Consider the following 19,522-nt stretch of genomic DNA (forward strand, 5'->3'; position numbering starts at 1 on the left):
CTGCAATAGATGGCATGGCCCCCACAGTGCCCATCACCGAACTTCAAGTCAGTCTGGGATTACATGAAGAAACAGAAATAATTGATTCGCCTAAATAGATAGAAGAACTGTGGCATATTGTCCAAGAAGCTTGGAACATCCTATGTAAGGGTCCAGGTGTACATAGGAGAATTGGTGCTATTTTGAATGCAAAGCTGGTCAAACCAAATATTGATTTAGCTTTTTTATGTTTACTGGACTTTGTATGACATTAATTGATCAATAAAAACAATTTATTGCATTATTTTTGAAGAAATACTCACTATGCAACATTTTGCCTAAAACTTTTGCACAGTACTGTATATATACACTGATTAGCCACAACATTAAAACCTGCCTAATATTGTGTAGGTCCCCCTCGTGCCATCAAAAGAGTGCCAACTCGCATCTCAGAATAGCATTCTGCGATGCTATTCTTCTCACCACAATTGTACAGAGTGGTTATCTGAGTTACTGTAGCCTTTGTCAGTTCAAACCTGTCTGGCCATTCTCTGCTGACCTCTCTCATCAACAAAGTGTTTCCATCCACAGAACTGCCCTCACTGGATGTTTTTTGTTTTTGGCACCATTCGGAGTAAATTCTAGAGAATGTTGTGCGTGAAAATCCCAGGAGATCAGCAGTTACAGAAATACTCAAACCAGCCCATCTGGCACCAACAATCATGCCACGGTCCAAATCATTGAGATCAAAATTTTTCCCCCATTCTGATGGTTGATGTGAGCATTAACTGAAGCTCCTGACCCGTATCTGCATGCTTTTATGCACTGCACCGCTGCCACACGATTGGCTGATTAGATAATCACATGGATGATTGTTGATGCCAGACGGGCTGGTTTGAGTATTTCTGTAACTGCTGATCTCCTGGGATTTTCATACACAATAGTCTCTAGAATTTACTCTGAATGGTGCCAAAAACAAAAAACATCCAGTGAGGGGCAGTTCTGTGGATGGAAACACTTTGTTGATGAGAGAGGTCAACAGAGAATGGCCAGACTGGTTCGAACTGACAAAGTCTATGGTAACTCAGATAACCTCTCTGTACAATTGTGGTGAGAAGAATATCATCTCAGAATGCTATTCTGAGATGCGGGTTGGTGCTTTTTTGGCGGCACAATGGGGACCTACACAATATTTGGCAGGTGGTTTTAATTTTTAATTTTTGTGGCTGATCGGTGTATATGTATATATATACGGTACACGGACTGGGAGATGTTCCGGTCCGCCTCTGATGACGACATCGAGCTTTACGCTGATAGCGTAATGTGTTTCATCAGAAGTGCGTGGAGGACGTCGTTCCGACCAGAACAACACGGATCTATCCGAACCAGAAGCCATGGATAAATAGCGATGTTCGCACGGCACTTAATGTGTGGACCTCCGCTTTCAATTCCGGGAACGCAGAGGAGCATAAACAAGCCAGTTATGCCCTCCAAAAATCAGAACAGCAAAATGCCAGTACAGGAACAAGATTGAAGGACAGTTTAACATCACCAAATCTAGAAGCATGTGGCAGGGAATTAACATCATCACGGACTTTAAAGGGAATAAAAACTCCACCATGAACACCGCTGCCTCTCTCCCAGATGAGCTAAATAATTTTTATGCTCGTTTTGAGGGAAATAACACCGCCCTCGCGGAGAGAGCTCTCGCGGCCAAAGCTACAGAGGTTAGTTCACTCTCCGTCTCTGTAGCGGATGTAACCCGATCCTTCTAACGGGTGAATATCCGCAAAGCCGCGGGCCCAGATGGCATTCCAGGCCGCGTCACCAGAGCTTGCGCGAACCAGCTGGCTGGTGTTTTTACGGACATTTTCAACCTTTCCCTCTCTTTGTCTGTAGTCCCCACATGCTTTAAAACATCCACCATTGTGCCTGTTCCAAAGCAATCAAAAATATCTTGCTTAAATGACTGGCGTCCTGTTGCTCTGACCCCCATCATCAGCAAATGCTTTGAGAGACTAATCAGAGATTACATCTGCTCTGTGCTGCCTCACTCTCTAGACCCATTGCAGTTTGCTTACCACAACAACCGCTCCACTGATGATGCCATTGCATCTGCAATACACACTGCTCTCTCCCACCTGGAAAAAAAGAACACTTATGTGAGAATGCTGTTTGTAGTCTACAGCTCAGCATTCAACACCATAGTGCCCTCCAAGCTAGATGAGAAACTCCGGGCTCTGGGCTTAAACTGCTCACTGTGCAGCTGGATCCTGGACTTCCTGTCAAGCAGACGCCAGGTGGTTAGAATAGGCAGCAACATCTCCTCATCACTGACCCTCAACACTGGAGCCCCACAGGGCTGTGGTCCCAGCCCACTACTGTATTCCCTGTACACACATGACTGTGTGGCAACACATAGCTCCAATGCCATCATTAAGTTTGCTGATGACACGACGGTGGTAGGTCTGATCACTGACAATGATGAAACAGCCTACAGAGAGGAGGTGCACACTCTGACACACTGGTGTCAGGAGCACAACCTCTCCCTCAACGTCAATAAGACAAAGGAGCTTGTGGTGGACTTCAGAAGAAAAGACAGAGAACACAGTCCCATCACCATCAATGGAGCACCAGTGGAGAGAGTCAGCAGCTTCAAGTTCCTGGGTGTCCACATCACTGAGGAACTCACATGGTCCATCCACACTGAAGTTGTTGTGAAGAAGGCTCATCAGCGCCTCTTCTTCCTGAGATGGCTGAGGAAGTTTGGAATGAACCGCCACATCCTCACACGGTTCTACACCTGCACTGTAGAGAGCATCCTGACTGGCTACATCTCCGCCTGGTACGGCAATAGCACAGCCCACAACCGCAAAGCACTGCAAAGGGTGGTGCGAACTGTCAGACAAATCATCGGAGGTGAGCTTCCCTCCCTCCAGGACATATATACCAGGCAGTGTGTGAAAAAAGCTCGGAGGATCATCAGAGACTCCAGCCACCCGAGCCATGGGCTGTTCTCACTGCTACCATCAGGCAGGCGGTATCGTAGCATCAGGACCCGCACCAGCCGACTCCATGATAGCTTCTTCCCCCAAGCAGTCAGACTTTTTAACTCTTGATCTCCCACGATCAAAATACATCAGCACTGCACTTTATTGCTCTTACTCTTGTATCTCACACTGGACTGTCATAAATTATATTATTATTATAATATATTCTCTCTTAACAACTTACTATCAACCGACAGCCTGAATGTCAATACAGTACAATACAACCTACTGTACATTCTATATATACTACTATATATACTTTTTTTTATTGAATAATGTGTATCTATATTGTGTGTATTGTATACTGTACAGTGTATGTTATTATTTGTATATTGTGTTGTGTGTAATTATGTGTAAATTAGACTTTAAATTGTGCTGTGTTAATTTGATGTTATTGTAAATTGGTATATGTCTCATCACTGTCACGACTGCTGTGTTGATCGGAACTGCACCCAAGAATTTCACACACCATTGCACTTGTGTATGGCTGTGTGACAATAAAAGTGATTTGGTGATTTCATTTGTATATATATATATATATATATATATATATATATATATATATATATATACACAGTTGAAGTTAGAAGTTTACATACACCTTTGCCAAATACATTTAAACTCAGTTTTTCACAATTTCTGACATTTAATCATATAAAACATTCCCTGTCTTAGGTCAGTTAGGATCATTACTTTATTTTAAGAATGTGAAATGTCAGAATAATAGTAGAGAGAATGATTTATTTCAGCTTTTATTTCTTTCATCACATTCCCAGTGGGTCAGAAGTTTACATACACTTTGTTAGTATTTGGTAGCATTGCCTTTATATTATTTAACTTGGGTCAAACATTTTGGGGAGCCTTCCACAAGCTTCTCACATTAAGCTGCTGGAATTTTGGCCCATTCCTCCAGACAGAACTGGTGTAACTGAGGCAGGTTTGTAGGCCCCTTGCTCGCACACGCTTTTTCAGTTCTGCCCACAAATGTTCTACCGGATTGAGGTAAGGGCTTTGTGATGGCCACTCCAATACCTTGACTTTGTTGTCCTTAAGCCAATTTGCCACAACTTTGGAGGTATACTTGGGGTCACTGTCCATTTGGAAGACCCATTTTTGACCGAGCTTTAACTTTCTGGCTGATGTCTTGAGATGTTGCTTCAGTGTATCCTCATAATTTTCCTTCCTCATGATGCCATCTATTTTGTGAAGTGCACCAGTCCCTCCTGCAGCAAAGCACCCCCACATCATGATGCTGCCACCCCCATGCTTCACGGTTGAGATGGTGTTCTTTGGCTTGCAAGCCTCACCCTTTTTCCTCCAAACATAAAGATGGTGGTCATTATGGCCAAACGGTTAATTTTTTGTTTCATCAGACCAAAAAGTAAGATCTTTGTCCCCATGTGCACTTGCAAACTGTAGTCTAGCTTTTTTTAATGGCATTTTTAGAGCAGTGGCTTCTTCCTTGCTGAGCAGCCTTCCAGGTTATGTCAATATAGGACTAGTTGTACTGTGGATATAGATACTTGTCTACCTGTATCCTCCAGCATCTTCACAAGGTCCTTTGCTGTTGTTCTGGGATTGATTTGCACTTTTCGCACCAAGCTACGTCTTCATCTCTAGGAGACAGAATGCGTCTCCTTCCTGAGCGGTATGATGACAGCGTGGTCCCATGGTGTTTATACTTGCGCACTATTGTTTGTACAGATAAACGTGGTACCTTCAGGTGTTTGGAAATTGCTCCCAAGGATGAATCAGACTTGTGGAGGTCCACATTTTTTTTTCTGAGGTCTTGGCTGATTTCTTTTGATTTTCCCATGAAGTCAAGCAAAGAGGCACTGAGTTTGAAGGTAGGCCTTAAAATACATCCATAGGTACACCTCCAATTCAGTACACCTCCTATCAGAAGCTAATTGGCTAATTGTCTAAAGGCTTGACATAATTTTTGGAATTTTCCAAGCTGCTTAAAGGCACAGTTAACTTAGTGTATATTAACTTCTGACGCACTAGAATTGTGATATAGTCAATTAAAAGTTAAACAATCTGTCTGTAAACAATTGTTGGAAAAATTACTTGTGTCATGCCCAAAGTAGATGTCCTAAAAGACTTGCCAAAACTATAGTTTGCTAATATTAAATCTGTGGAGTGGTTAAAAAATGAGTTTTAATGACTTCAGTCTAAGTGTATGTAAACTTCTGACTTCAACTGTGTATGTATGTATATATATATATATATATATATATATATATATATATATCACACACACACACACACACACACACACACACACACACACACACACACACACACACACACACACACTCTGAGCTCTTTATTAGGAACACCTACTTATTATACTTATTCATAGGTGTTCAGGTGGTTGGTTTGAGTAATTCTGTAACTGCTGATCTCCTGGGATTTTCACACACAACGGTCTCTAGAGTTTACTCAGAATGGTGACAAAAACAAAAAACATCCATTCAGCGGCATTACTGCAGACAGAAACGCCTTGATGAGAGAGGTCAAAGGAGAATAGCCAGACTGGTTTGAGCTGAGTGAAAGGCTATGGTAACTCAGATACTTTTGTATTGCACTCTGTACAATTGTAATGAGCAGAATAGCATCTCAGAATGTACAACACATCGAACATTGAGACAGATGGGCTACAACAGCAGAAGACCACATCGGACACTTTATTAGGACTATATAATATTATGCAATCTGATAATTCTGTCCCCAAAATAGCTATGCGCGCACACACACACACACACACACACATACGCCATATTGACTTCCCCCAGCCCAACCCCGGAGACATTCCAATGACGCATGTCTACAGAGGGCATTGTGTGGGATGTTGGAGAGGGGGAAATTTGAAGAAGTTAACGAGGGCTGTAAAGTTTCAAAGAAATAGGAAATGGTGAGTTCCATAGCCTGTGTGGGATATTTGAAATGATCATACAAGTGATGAAAAAACCTTAAATGCAGGGGGGTTAATTCCTGGAGATCTTCCTTCCAGCACTGTTTACTTTAAAAGTTTACATCTCAAATACACCAGAACAAGCTATTCAAGGTCTTCGAGTCAACCTGAAAATACATGTGTGATAGAAAACTTAGCAGATGTATCTCTAGGAGCAGGACTACACATTCTCGCTCACATATTTGCCCAGTCATCACTCCATTAATAGTACAGTTATTAGAAATGAATCTATATCTAGAGGTATTGATCAAGCAAAAGCAGCACTTCATCAAGCACACTGTTAGAATCATGTCATCACATGGCATTATGTTCACTTTTGGCCTCTTTAAATGTGGTTATGTGGTTTACATAACCAAAATGTGTGTGTGTTTACACTTAGACAGGGTCTTCGTCAGAGGGGTACACTCAGAAAAGTTGTCCCGGGCTTGTGACGAGGGGGCCAATTAAATGCTTTTTTTACGTGGAAAAATGTATGGGTGGGAGCCCATCCATAAAAATTATGTCCAGTGCCCTGTGAAATTAAGCAACCGCACTGTGCTGAGGTAGCCTATCCATTTTTGTCTAGAACAGCTATGGAATGGCATGTCATTTTGTGGTCAAGCACCCTCTCCCCTCATTATGTTATCTATGCTCCTTTTTTAAGGGTTTCCTCCCCTCTAAAGGGTGGCTGTTCCCTATTACAAAACACACCTTACTTCATAAAAATAGAAATGGTGACCTCTAGTGGTTATGAAAAGGTAATTCATTTAATCTACATTTAATCAGTGACAACATGACGTTCTACCAGTATCGGGAAGATAGAGATATATATATATATATAGATATATATATATATATTATATATATATATATATATATATATATATATAGGCACATATACTGGTCACAATGATAACTTTTAAATAGCAATGAAACAGCAAAAATGTAATATACAAATATTTCAAACAATTATTTTGTGCAACAGATATTTTAAGTAATAAATTGTAGAAAAATACAATATTGAAGACAGTTTTCATACAAAATCATTGAACGCTTTTATGGGATTACAGAATATGAACTGATCACTGGTTTGTAAATACCAGGACAATTCTGACAAATAATCCTTGCTCATAAAAATCTGCCATCCACTCTCCACCCTGGTTTAAAGGTAATGTGACATTATAATACAACCATAGCCATAATACAAATGCTGGTGCACTAACTGCACATTTTTCAGTCTTTTAGACCAAATAAAGTAACAAACTTTCAAGGTTGTTTAACCATAACCATTCAAAGAGTAAGTATTTATTGCATGCACACAAATCTCAAAGGGTTTTTGTAAACTCTTTAATGATTTTTGTTAAAGGTTTACATTGGAATGTTATTCATCTTGAATGCCTTATTCATTATTTTACAAGATTACAAAACATTAACTCCGGTGTCTTTCTACCTTCCCCAATCCACATTATGAGGCCATCAAAAATGAACAAAAAACAATGAAAAAGATAAACAAAAACATTTAATATGCCCTTCCCCTAACCAAACTATGCAGAGGCATTCAATACATTATTGGGAAGAAATAGATAAAGGGAGACCTCTTCAATTGTTTTTCAGTGAGGTTATGTGGGGTTTAATTTGAGATTGAAGATTGGGCTGATGGCTTGACAGACTGGGAATCACTCAATGCTGATCGGAGACCAGAGGTCCCTTCCTGAAAACCTATTTACAATCACTGACAGTCAAAAGACAGGTCCTGAACCTCCACTATCTAAATACAAAACATTTCAGATGGAGGGTGAGCAGATTGCCTTTTAGTAGTAGGTTTTAGCAAAGTCAAAGTCTGAACCTGTAGTTTTTGCTTCAATACAAAATATGAAATGAACCAGATTGAACTTTAAGCAACGTTTAACAATACATGCTGTTTAGATAACAGGAAACATTTTAAAATTCATCGTTTTTCTCTGCCTCCAATGTTTTCAGCTTAGTAATATTCATCACATTATTATAAAAATCAAATCTAGTCACTGTAATAAGTATTCAATGGCTCTAGATGTTTTGCCATCTGAATTTATCAAATTGACATTTTTCGGCATCTCGTATTTTGATATCAGGGAACAAAGTTCACCCAAAAATGAAAATTCTCTCATTTCCTCACACCTCATGCCAACCCAGACGTGTATGACTTACTTTCTTCTGCTGAACACAAACAATGATTTTTGGAAAATTATCTCAGCTCTGTTGGTCCATACAATGCAAGTGAATTGTGGCCAGAATTTTGAAGATCCAAAAATCACATAAAGACAGCATAAAAGTAATCCATACAACTCCATTGGTTTAATATATATCTTCTGAAGTGATGCAATCACTTTGGGTGAGAAACAGATAAATATTGCAATGCTGTTTTACTATAAATCTCCACTTTCACTTTCAGAATGTTTAAAATAGATGTGGGTGAGAAACGGATCAATATTTATCGCTTTTGAAGACAGATTTAACCACGTGAGTCACATGGATTATTTTTATGCGATCTTTGGAGCTTGAAAGGTCTGGTCACCATTCACTTGCCTTGTATGGACCTACAGAGCTGAGATATTCTTCTAAAAATCTCAGTTTGTGTTCTTTCTGAAGAAAGAAAGTCATACAGTTCTGGGATGGCACAGGGGTGAGTAAATGAAGACAGTTTTCATTTTTGGGTGAACTATCCCTTTAAAGTCTTGACATTACTACACTACAACTTGATTTAAAAGCAGGAGAACACCGAGCTAGTCAAGAGTAAAAAATCCAAGTTCTTTAACATGTCAACAGATTGAAACATGAGTAAAAATATATATTTCTGGAAAACAACAAGGCTTGAATGATAAAACAAAGACTACAGTCTATTTCAAGATATGGACTAATAGGTAATTACAAGCAAGGTACAACAACAGGGGATCAGTCACACTAAGGAGAAAAGAAGCCCTCGACTCTCTTCTAGTGTTTCAAAAAAGTTAGTTTAGGGCACAAGGAAAATTAAACTTTACAAACAGAAAAGAAAGACACAAGCAACCTGACTTTACCCTTACAGTGGAGTTATATCAACTGTCAATTTTATACCCATAGCGTATCAGTGAGATGTAACTTATTACTGCCACGATACCTTTAAATAAATAGATCCCCACCTGCCCACACCCTCTTTCTGATACAGTCCCCATTTAAGCCCCAAACCTCACTGTCATCATGATTGTTTTTTTTGTTTTTGCTTTTTTAAACAAATTTGGTACAAGTACAGCTAATACTGCCAGCAAGGGCCAAAAGAACAATGGTTTTTGTTTTGTTTTTTGAAGAAAAAAAGGAGAATCCTGTTAAAGTACTGCCATGGATGATAAAGATTGCATCGGCCCTCCATTTGCATGTCTCTCCAATCTTGTATTTATATGAATGCTTTCAGTCCATTTATCTGCTCTTCTGTCAAGTTGGGTTGAATTGCTTTAGTGATGTTTCCTTCTACAGTATTTCGTACTTGTCGACCAAAAATGATGTTTCTGTGGAGAACCGAACCAGACTGTCCCCATCCACCTGAGACACCTTGGTGACCTGAGAAGAGAGAAAATGAACAGAGCCGAAGGTATGGAGGAAGAGAAACAGGCAGAGAGAAAAAAAGTGAGTGAGTTTAAATATTCTGATACAAGTTGAGGTGTCTTTTAAAAAGTATCAGAACTGAGATCAAGTCTCTTATTAGACTTTCTGTTCCATGTTCTGCTTGAAACCAAGGTCGGTTTAAGAAATATGCTTCATAACCCCTTGTCTTACCTGAATGTCACAGAAGTTGCTCTTGGAGACAAATGTGACACTGACAGGGAAAAAGTCATTGGGTTCACCAGGTATGCTGAACTCAAGGCTACCGGTCTTATTCTTCACATCAATCACAGGCAGACACCACTCCAGAACATTCCGTCTGCTGTCATGACGATATTCTCCATCTAGATCACCAATCACAGGAGCTCCCACACCTGACCTGTAATAAGATCATTTCAACAACAACAAAAATATAAGTAACACATGCCAAACAATCAAGAGGAGACATAAATGTACTTAAGACTTGAAGATGGGATTTGCTTCAACAAAGCAAACAAAAATGTCAACCTAAATACAACAAGGTGTCAAATCTTGCTGGTTAATATGAATATGGTGACTCCTAAGACACATACACACGTTAGGGGTCCAAAAAAATAAAATCAACTTGTACTCACGGTACAGGAATAGAGATGACTACATCGTTGAGTTCCAGAGATTCGTCCTGTAGCTCATATTCAATGTTTACTTCACAGCCAGTACCACTTTCAGAGGGCCAGCAGTTTACTACACAGAGACAAAACAGACATATATTAATTTACACGGGTCATGTGACATTACGGGTGAGACATACGTTGTAACTTTTATTGGTAATATGAAAACCAGATGTTCAGAACTGACTTGTTAGAGGTATAAGAGATTCATCTGTGGTCTGTAGTCTCCATTTGAGCACACCCACATCACTTTTCAGAGGGAAGGATTTGTCTGGGTTCTTCAGACCAATCACTGACTCAGCTGTGAAAAGCTTTTTGTCCACATTGGGATGAGTCTACAGGTGAAGAGGTTGGAAGAGAGTTAGAAACTCAGTTAATTTAAAATGCTTTTTTCAACTTTTTTTATATAGTTTTAATATTCATTTTCTTCTTTCTTCCCTATTATTATTGGAGTTGGCAATGTATAGAGCTGTTCAGCTTGTAGTCCAAAATCCCAGAGGACAATTGGTTATGGGTTCCCTCGGGATTTTCCAATGGGTTTTTATAATGGGGTTTTTGAACTTATGAGTAAAATAAGGTCTGTGGTAAACATTACTTGACGATATGTGGATATTTTGTTCTACAACATAAATTACACACTTTCATACCTCAAATGTGAATTTTGAAGCCGTATTGAATTACATACTTTTTTTTTTTTTTTTTAAATCGAATGGCGGCTTCAAAATTAACATATCCCCAAATAATGTTTACCCCAGACCTTATTTTAAACACAAGTTGAAAAACCCCATTATAAAAACCCATAGGAAAATCCCGAGGGAACCCATGGTGAATTAAGACTTCCATGTTCGCTGGATTGACATCACAGCTGAACAGCTCTATTTACGACTTGTGCAGCGATCTCGTTATTGGCGCTCCCATTTGCCAGAGCCACCTTGTAAATGCAATGCCCACTCTGGTTTTACTTCCTTCTCTGTCTCTTTTAGCAAGTCTTAAAATTTTGGCTTTAACATCTGTAGACAAAGCTAACTTTCTTTTCCTCTTACATCTGCCATAATGTTTATATTCCCCCAGCTGAACAAGTAGCCACACCCCAAACTAACGCTACAGGTTGAGCTAGAAAGGGATGGACGGAGCTGAGCGGGCTGCTCAAAATCATCAATGTTTTGATATTGCCTGGGAGGCTCGGTGTTTATACTTTTGGGAGAAGGTAAACGCACAAATGCCTAAAGTTGTCAATGAACAATAAACTGGGATAGTAGAATGTATTTTTACATAAAAAATGTTACATACTTCACCTTTAATGTAATTTATCTTTCATAATTACACTGTTCGCTTGAATATCTACAATGAAAATGCACAACAGTATCTTTTACACAGCGATGTTGTTGATTAGTACCAGTTGTGTTTCAATGCGCAAGATCATTATGTCGCAGATGATTGAGTCATGTGTCCCAATGTTCAGTGGATGAACATCCTTGTCAGAGCCTGATGTTCTGATCTTTTATATTTGATGTACCTTAAATCCTGTCTTTAACAGTGCCACCAAACTTCGCTCCAAGGCGAGCAAAGATTAATATAGCTTCCTTAACTGGTCTAGGCATTAAAATACCTTTTGAGGGCTTAAAGCCAGAAAACCTCACCTGCAATTGAACGCCCCTCTTGTCATTATTGTTGACAAGCAGCCTAATCCGCCCATTCTTTTCGTCAGACACTCTGAGAGTAATCATCCCAAGCACTTCCATGTTCTGCAGGCCACCATCGCGCCCACATGTCAAGGTGATTTTGTCCTCCACTCGCAGGTGCACACTGAAAATTACACAGAAATGTTGATTATGCTGAGAAATTATGCAAAAAACTGACAATTTATCTACTGTTTATGTATCTGTAGAAAGTACAAATTGTTGAAAACCACTTCCTTGTATGACTTATTTAGAAAGTCTCATGAAAAGCTCTATAACAAATGTACAAATGGGCTTTGTAATGTAATAAAGGTTTCCTGGTGAAATAAACAGGGATTATTTTTACATTATTTTAAATACAGCCCAATAATGCAATGTTGACTATACTTAACATGATTTTCATTGTATGTGTCTTGCATTAAAAAAACAACAACTATCAATTCCATGGAAATGTCAAGGAAAAACCATGGATAAATCAAGTTTTTTTGCTAAGGAACAAAAAGGTCTATAATTCACTGTACTGAAATGCTAACCAATTTAAGAAAACTACATAATTCACCACACATTTGGAACCAATACTAAAGCAATATTTTTAAAACAACCATACATCCACAAAACAAGGAAATGTCTGTCATGTCCATTTTTGTCACATCCATAACGCAAGTTTATTTCCTGTTTGTGATTACACATTCAAATAATTAAAAATACTGGAAATTAGCAATTTCTCTGAGAAATTACATTTCACATTTTGATTTCAAAAGTCCCGTCCATAATGCTGGAATTGCCCCATATCATTACCTTTCTGTGTGGGTTGGAGCAGGTAGAGATTTGGATGCATCTGAGGGTCTTTTGCCTGTGCCAGACAAGATGATATTCTCTCCCTCTGACTTGAGTTTGTCCACAAAGTCATCCACCTCCTTACCCTTGCCAACCAATTTAAGTGCTTTACTTGGTCCACTGGACCTAAAACAAAATTGCATAACTACAGTCTTTAGCCTTTCTTACAAATATAAAAAACAACTTTTGTCAGTCCTGCTTAATACTATTTCTTTAAAAAAAAAGTCAAATTAGAACTATAACTGCTTAAACAATCAACAAAATAATTATATAGAACAGACTTTGTGTAGCTAATTCCTTTCAAATAGAAAAGGTTAAACAATCACCAACTGGCCAAAAATACTGTGAAGCTTTTCTCCATTACAGTATGGGAGTGTACCTGACAGGTGCAGGGATGGGTTTGGGTTTCTCAGGCTCAATCAATGTGTCTGTGATGATGGCTGTGCTGCTGCTGCTCATGCCCGAGCTGCCGAACCCACCGAAGCCTGGCCCCTTTTTTCCCCGCTCGACATCACGCCGTATCTGCTGAAGCTCTTTAGCCTTCCGTCTCATCTCTGCCTTAGCCTCGCGCTCCTGCGTCTGAGGGAGAAATTATAAAATGAGCAGCTGAGAGAGAAGGATGATGTACAGTAATTTACATACCAACTACTGCATTTGAAACATAAAGTGTCCTCCGAGACCTCTTCCCAATATGTTATTAATACATGTCTGTATTGAGTAGACAGGCAAACGAATGACTGGGATTAAGCCTATAAAAGGCATTTTAATTATGAACACTGCATGCTGAGCATCTTCCTGTGTGAGCGTTATGAACTTATTGATCCTCTTCCTTTGCATCAGCACTTGCACCTGAGCTAAGCAAATCTAGCAGATTGGAGCCTGCCACATATATCTTTCTCAAGAAATGTTTCTCTCTCTCTTACCTCTCTGACAGCGCGGAACACCTTTTCCTCATGAGAGTCCATCTCTGTGAATGTCCGTATCTGGGCCAAGTTGACATTTTCTCTGTAACCGAGGGCGACAATTTCATCAAAGGCGAAGATAAGGTCAAAGCAGTGCTCAGAAATCTCACTCTCCTCCAGGACACGACAATATTCAGGAATCTAACAAAGAGTAGAAGTGTGACCACAATCAAATCAGCTTCCATTCATGTATAAGCTTTAATTTTATATAGTGAAATCAACAAAATAAGCTATAAATATAGCAGGGGAAAACAAATCTTATCAATTTTCATAATGTATAAAAATGTTAGTTACATTAATTTTGCTTAAGGCTAGTAAAAGTTAACACTGAGGTAAACCATAAATACGCAAGTGATGAAAAAACTTAATTATGTGTCTGCAGTTTTAGCAGTGGTCTCCATAAAATGTAAAGAATTTTATTTAATGTGTTCCTTTCATACCACACGTGAGAAGAGACGCAGCGTCTCCAGGTCCTCCAGTATGTTACTATTCTTGGTGGTGACCAGCACCATGTAGAGCTTCTCCAGCGGCTGGTAGACGTAACGCACACTCTCTGTCTCCACAAATGTATGCTGCTTGCCGGTGTTCATCAGCTTGGGGAAAGCAGCCAGCAAACCCTCAACTCGTGTCCGTGTCATCTCCACAAACTGCCGTGACACCAGGGCTTTTCCTGCCTTGGTGCACACCGCTGCTGCCAACAGCACCTATAGTAAGGTAATTCAACGAGCTTGGTGAGACAATTCAAACTTCGTAGTAAGTAACCTTCAGAGAGGAGCATAGAGAATACAAAGTTGAGCTATCGTGTCTGCTGCACTTTCGATGTTTTACTTAAAGGAATAATTGGGTTTAATATAAGTTAAGCTCAATCAACAGAATTTTTGACCATGTTGATTTATAATTTGAGCTGTTCAGTTATTTACATTGTCATTTACTAGGAATACAGGATTTAGTTTGAAACGTGTGTTTTAACGTTTACGGATTAGCCCCACTGTAACGCAGATTTTTGTTTTTAAAGAAAAGGAGGGACAAGTCAAAATAAATTTTTGTGGTGATCAACAATGTCACAAATGCTGCCAATTGAGTTTAAGCCCCGAAATAAACTCTACACAAGTACATGAATGCAGAAGCATCTTGCAACGCAAGCTTGATTTCACGCATCATTATGTTCTGAAATGTGGAAATACATTAGAATGATCAGATAGCGCGACGTCCTTAATAATAGTGGATGAAATGTTCTTCAGACCTTAACTAATGAGCAGATCAAGAGTGTGTCCGCAATCGTGGGTGGGTCCATCTTCATGCTGAGTCAGATCAAAAGGGAGTACTTTGGCAGTGTTGTGTTCAGAATAATCTATAAGAATGTTGAAATCCCCAGCAATAACAAAACAGTCAAATTTAGAGGAAGTTGTTGATAACAGTTCAGTAAGATCAAAGCCAGGAGAGTATTTTGGAGGCCTATAAATAATTATAAATAGAATGCGTGGAGCACCTTTTTGTACAATACTTAGATAGTCAAAGGTCTAGTAATCACCAAGTGACACTTGCTTGCATTGAAAGTAGGGCTGCACCTAACGATTATTTTTTTAATTGATTAATCTAATGATTATTTTTCCGATTAGTTGATTAATCTAAAGATTTTTTTATCATTATTACTTGATTAATATAACAATTAATTAACCCAAAATAAATATACAAAACTTGTCTCATTAATATTTCAATATTTTATTAAATCATCTTCTCTTAAACACAAACAAATTTCCAAGAAACAAAGTGTGCACTTTATTCTGCAACAAAAAACAGTGTTACTATGAATGCAAACTTTAATACAGTGAAAAAGACACTATTAGCATAACATAAATATATAAGTAAAAATGTCCAACATTCTTTTGAATCTCCATGTCCATAAAATTTGATTTGATGCCATGAGTGTTCCTTCATTAACTATTAGTATTATTTTGAATGGCCATGGAAAATGAAGCAATGTGATAATTTTACCTGGTCGCAAAAAGTAGTCCGTTAATTTACCTGATGAACTTTCACCTTTTGCTGACCCTTTATTCTTCGCAGAGCTAATGTATGCTTCTAAATCACTTGCATCTTTATTAGCAACTGACACATAAGTGCCAGCTTTACATGTCATACATTCTGCTTCCCACAGATCTCGACCTGGACGAAAGCATGGGAATTTTTTGCAAATCTTCTGTAAATTTGCACTTTCGTTTGGGCATTGTTTCCACTCAACTGTCATTTGCTGCTACTGTCAAGCAACTGTTTGATGCTGAACACAACAGCGCTTCGCGCGTTCACGGAGAGATTGACAGGCAGGAATTTGGCCAATAGTTGCTGCAAGCCTCTTATAATCGACCAATTGGTGTGTGAGAAGGCGGGACTTACAAAGAGGGTTTAAAACAATGCAAATATGCACGCACACACAATGAAGTATTAGACCAGATGCACATCATAATGCAACTAAAGAAATCTAAAAAAAATTCTTAAAAGAAATGTAGAAATCCTGGTCAGACGCTTTTTTTAAGGTCCGAAAAAGAGGACATGTCCTGGAAAAAGAGGACGTATGGTCACCCTACGTTAGCAGCGGTGCAGAAATTACTTTTAACATGGGGGCGATGAGGAAACATTTAGAAAATAAATTTAAAGTGACTACTACTAACAGAAACACATGTTGTAATACTAATATGTCATGCTTGGGTGGGACAAAAAGTAAACAGGACTTACGGTGCTGCCTTGATGCCGTCTTGACAAAGCGCTCTGGGATGCTTTCGCGTCAAGTGTTCGTTCATGGCGGTTGTACTGCTGTGATAAGCCATTTCCAATTTGCGTAGCTTACACAGCACCACATTGTTGGGCCTCTGGCTAAAATACTCCCATGCTTTAGATGACCGTAGGTGAGTTTGTTTTTTTTTTTTTTAGCTGCACCTTGCTCTTCGGGGGAATCCATACTTAAACTGGGCGCTGCCATTTTAATTACTCCATTGCGACGCGCCGACACATGTTATGCAAATCGCCGTATTTCTGAAATCGATGACGTCGATGAATCGTCCCAGCCCTAATTGAAAGACCTCTTTAAATATTGCAGCTAATCCTCCACCTCTCCTAACAGCTCTACAGACACTCTGTAAAAAAAAAAAGTAAAGTTTGGAGGGGCTGATTCAATGCACTGCACCTGTTATCTAACCAAGCCTTTACTCTGTGAATTCTCAATTCTCCGTTGATCTGTTAAGATAAGCTGGTAGCTAGATATAAAAAAATTGGGTAATGAGAATCTTGGTGCTGAAACCTCTGACCTGACTCAGCAAAAATCCACCTTTGACCTTGAACCCACCTCAATTCCCAATTGGCCCAAGGGTAATTGGCAGACCAAAGGCCACTGGCACCGAGGAGGCACAATTAAGCTCCGGAAGTGATAGTGGAAATGCAACTGGCCCTGTCGCACACTAGCACACTCTCATTTGGCACCATAGTCGAAACGAGGCTAATGACTCCCTACTATGGTTAAGTTTAGGGGTGGGCTTTAGGCATAAGGACTATAAAGAAAAATCATTTGACGCCAAAATTACACACTTCAACTTAACTTCAACACAGCTGTTAACCCCTTACAAAAAAATAAACATTTCTTCAGGACAGCATTGAGGGAGTCATCTCCCACTTAATCATAACACTTAAAGGAGCAATATGTGACATTGACATCAAGCGTTTAAAATGGGTACTGCAGTCCAAATTCAAAATATTGGAGAGCGTTGTCTCCCCCACCCCCTCCTCCCCAGATTCGAAGCTCACACGGGTTGCCAGGTTGATGACACGCTACAGGAACGAGCAAACTGACAATGGCAAGCGACGAGCCTTACATTGTAAGTTGATCAGCTAATGTATATGTTTGCAATGTTTTTATAACTCTGTCAATGTTAGCTAGATGTATTGCTAGCTTCCATGGCTGCAGCACGCTGTGTTTTCACGCAAACTTGTTTAAAATCTGGCAACCCGGGGAGTCGAAATTGGGAAATGGGCAGTGGGCGGGATCACAAACACAAATTCCGGCCCGGAAGGGACATTTCAAAGTAGAATATACTGGCTGTAGCATAGTTTTCGGAGAAGACAGTATTCAACTTAGCATGTTAACTAAATCTCTTTTAATATTTTATGATAATTTTATGCTTTAGTACAGTAAAATATATTACACATTTCTCCTTTAACATAGACTGCAGTAAATGATTGAATGTCTGGATAGAAAACGATGCAAATCAAAATATTACAATGGAACCCTGTACAACATAAGCTTTTAAAATTACGCAACACAGAGAAATCTGCGTTTGTATGATACATCTAACTCTGTCAGAAACTTTTAGATTTAAAATGAATTTACAAAATATCAGGTAAGAAATGACAGTTTGACACACAATGCAGCTTCTATCTACACTTATTCTCTGCAGGTTCCCTAGAGTAAAAATAAACCACCTAAGAGGTTTGTAACTTGGCTTTTTCTTTCTGATGCTCTGTCTTCTTAGTAATGAATACAAATTTCAATTCACCAAAGCTTTATATGAAAGCCATGGAACAATCTGTTCCAAAGTACCCCAATTGATTTAGTATGACATAAGAAAAAGACTAGCTAGCAGATTTGAAAAGCAAGCAAGAAAATAATATAATAATAATAATAATAAACTGCGTTTAAATTGATGCCAGTTGTTATATTTTCTATAAGTTACTCTTCGCCTAATTGTTCCACTAACAACTGACGTTACAAATCATGTGTACTAGCTATTTTTGATTAACCCATTACATTAGAGTCCTACAGGTATTAATCACATATTTACATAATGCATGTATTATTGACACGTAAAGAAAAGCTGACTTGGTATGTCAAAGGCCTGCAGTACAATGAATATTTGTCACTCACTAGCTCACTGCTCTTCATACTCACAACAGATCAAAAAGTGACATTACTCACACTCGGGCATTTTCACTGCGTTACCTTACAACTTCACAAAACGTCAATTTCAACGTTCCAGTTGAATGTAAATGGATATTAAGTCAGTAAATGAGCCTGCGATTCATATCATTAGCTACTCTAGCAGCAAACTCTCCAGTAAAAAACCGGAACCCATCGTGAAAATAACTTGTTTCCATGAACGAATGAACCTGAACTCACCATTTTCAGTGTCTGTTATCTTTCCCGCGTGTAATGTTCTCGATGGCTGTTGTTTTGTTGTATAAATGCTATGGTGTGATAAATAAAACAGGTATTTTTGTGCAAGTGCACTGCTCCGCGGCTCAATATGGCAGAAGTATAAGCCACGTCTCCAACCGGAAGCGGCTCGTCATCGGGGTAAAAGGGCAGCGCAACATATGTGGAGGATCCAACATCAGCGGCTCAGCAAAGACCAACCCTCAGACTTCTGCAGACCGCAAATGATAACCAATACTCACTTGCATCGTATACGTTTAGCTCACTTTGTATTCGATGGAATCACGTGACATGACATACAGACTTCTTTCTTTCCTATGTGTCTTCAGTTGCTGTATGTCAGTTGACATATACGATCTCATTCAGAGTATCTTAAAGGTGCACTCAGTAACTTTTGTCTTTGTGTCAAACGGACACCTAGCGGCTTAGATGCAGCATCATTTAAAATAAATAGTTTTCAGTTTCAGATGCCATTGTAGAAATTTAGTATTCACAGTCAGCCATGATTACTTTAATCATTGAGTGAAAGTGTCAAATAACAGGAGGGTTACTGAGATTGAGTGAGTAGTATTCAGCTGGTCATGTGATTCTAAC

At 39.1% G+C, this 19,522-nt stretch overlaps 1 protein-coding gene across 1 annotated transcript; it reads right to left on the bottom strand.

Moving 5' to 3' along the window:
• Window positions 1-7,310: 7,310 nt before the first annotated feature.
• LOC127424946 (coatomer subunit delta-like) lies at window positions 7,311-19,058 on the bottom strand. Its single transcript, XM_051670526.1, has 10 exons — window positions 18,893-19,058; window positions 14,169-14,432; window positions 13,690-13,869; window positions 13,146-13,345; window positions 12,728-12,892; window positions 11,891-12,056; window positions 10,438-10,585; window positions 10,215-10,323; window positions 9,775-9,979; window positions 7,311-9,558 (listed from the first exon to the last, which is right to left on the bottom strand). The coding sequence occupies exons 1-10, from the start codon at window positions 18,893-18,895 to the stop codon at window positions 9,469-9,471; spliced, it is 1,530 nt and encodes a 509-aa protein (XP_051526486.1). The 5' UTR covers window positions 18,896-19,058; the 3' UTR covers window positions 7,311-9,468.
• Window positions 19,059-19,522: the final 464 nt, after the last annotated feature.

The sequence above is a fragment of the Myxocyprinus asiaticus genome, chromosome 3 (assembly GCF_019703515.2).
Source record: "Myxocyprinus asiaticus isolate MX2 ecotype Aquarium Trade chromosome 3, UBuf_Myxa_2, whole genome shotgun sequence".
NCBI classification, from domain to species: Eukaryota; Metazoa; Chordata; class Actinopteri; order Cypriniformes; family Catostomidae; genus Myxocyprinus; species Myxocyprinus asiaticus.

Excerpts from the sequence above, each read along its gene's own strand:
- LOC127424946 (XM_051670526.1), bottom strand. Across the intron at positions 12,893-13,145 it reads CCCATCCCTGCACCTGTCAG|GTCCAGTGGACCAAGTAAAG; the intron begins GTACACTCCCAT and ends ATTTTGTTTTAG. Across the intron at positions 10,324-10,437 it reads ATCTCTTATACCTCTAACAA|TAAACTGCTGGCCCTCTGAA; the intron begins GTCAGTTCTGAA and ends GTCTCTGTGTAG.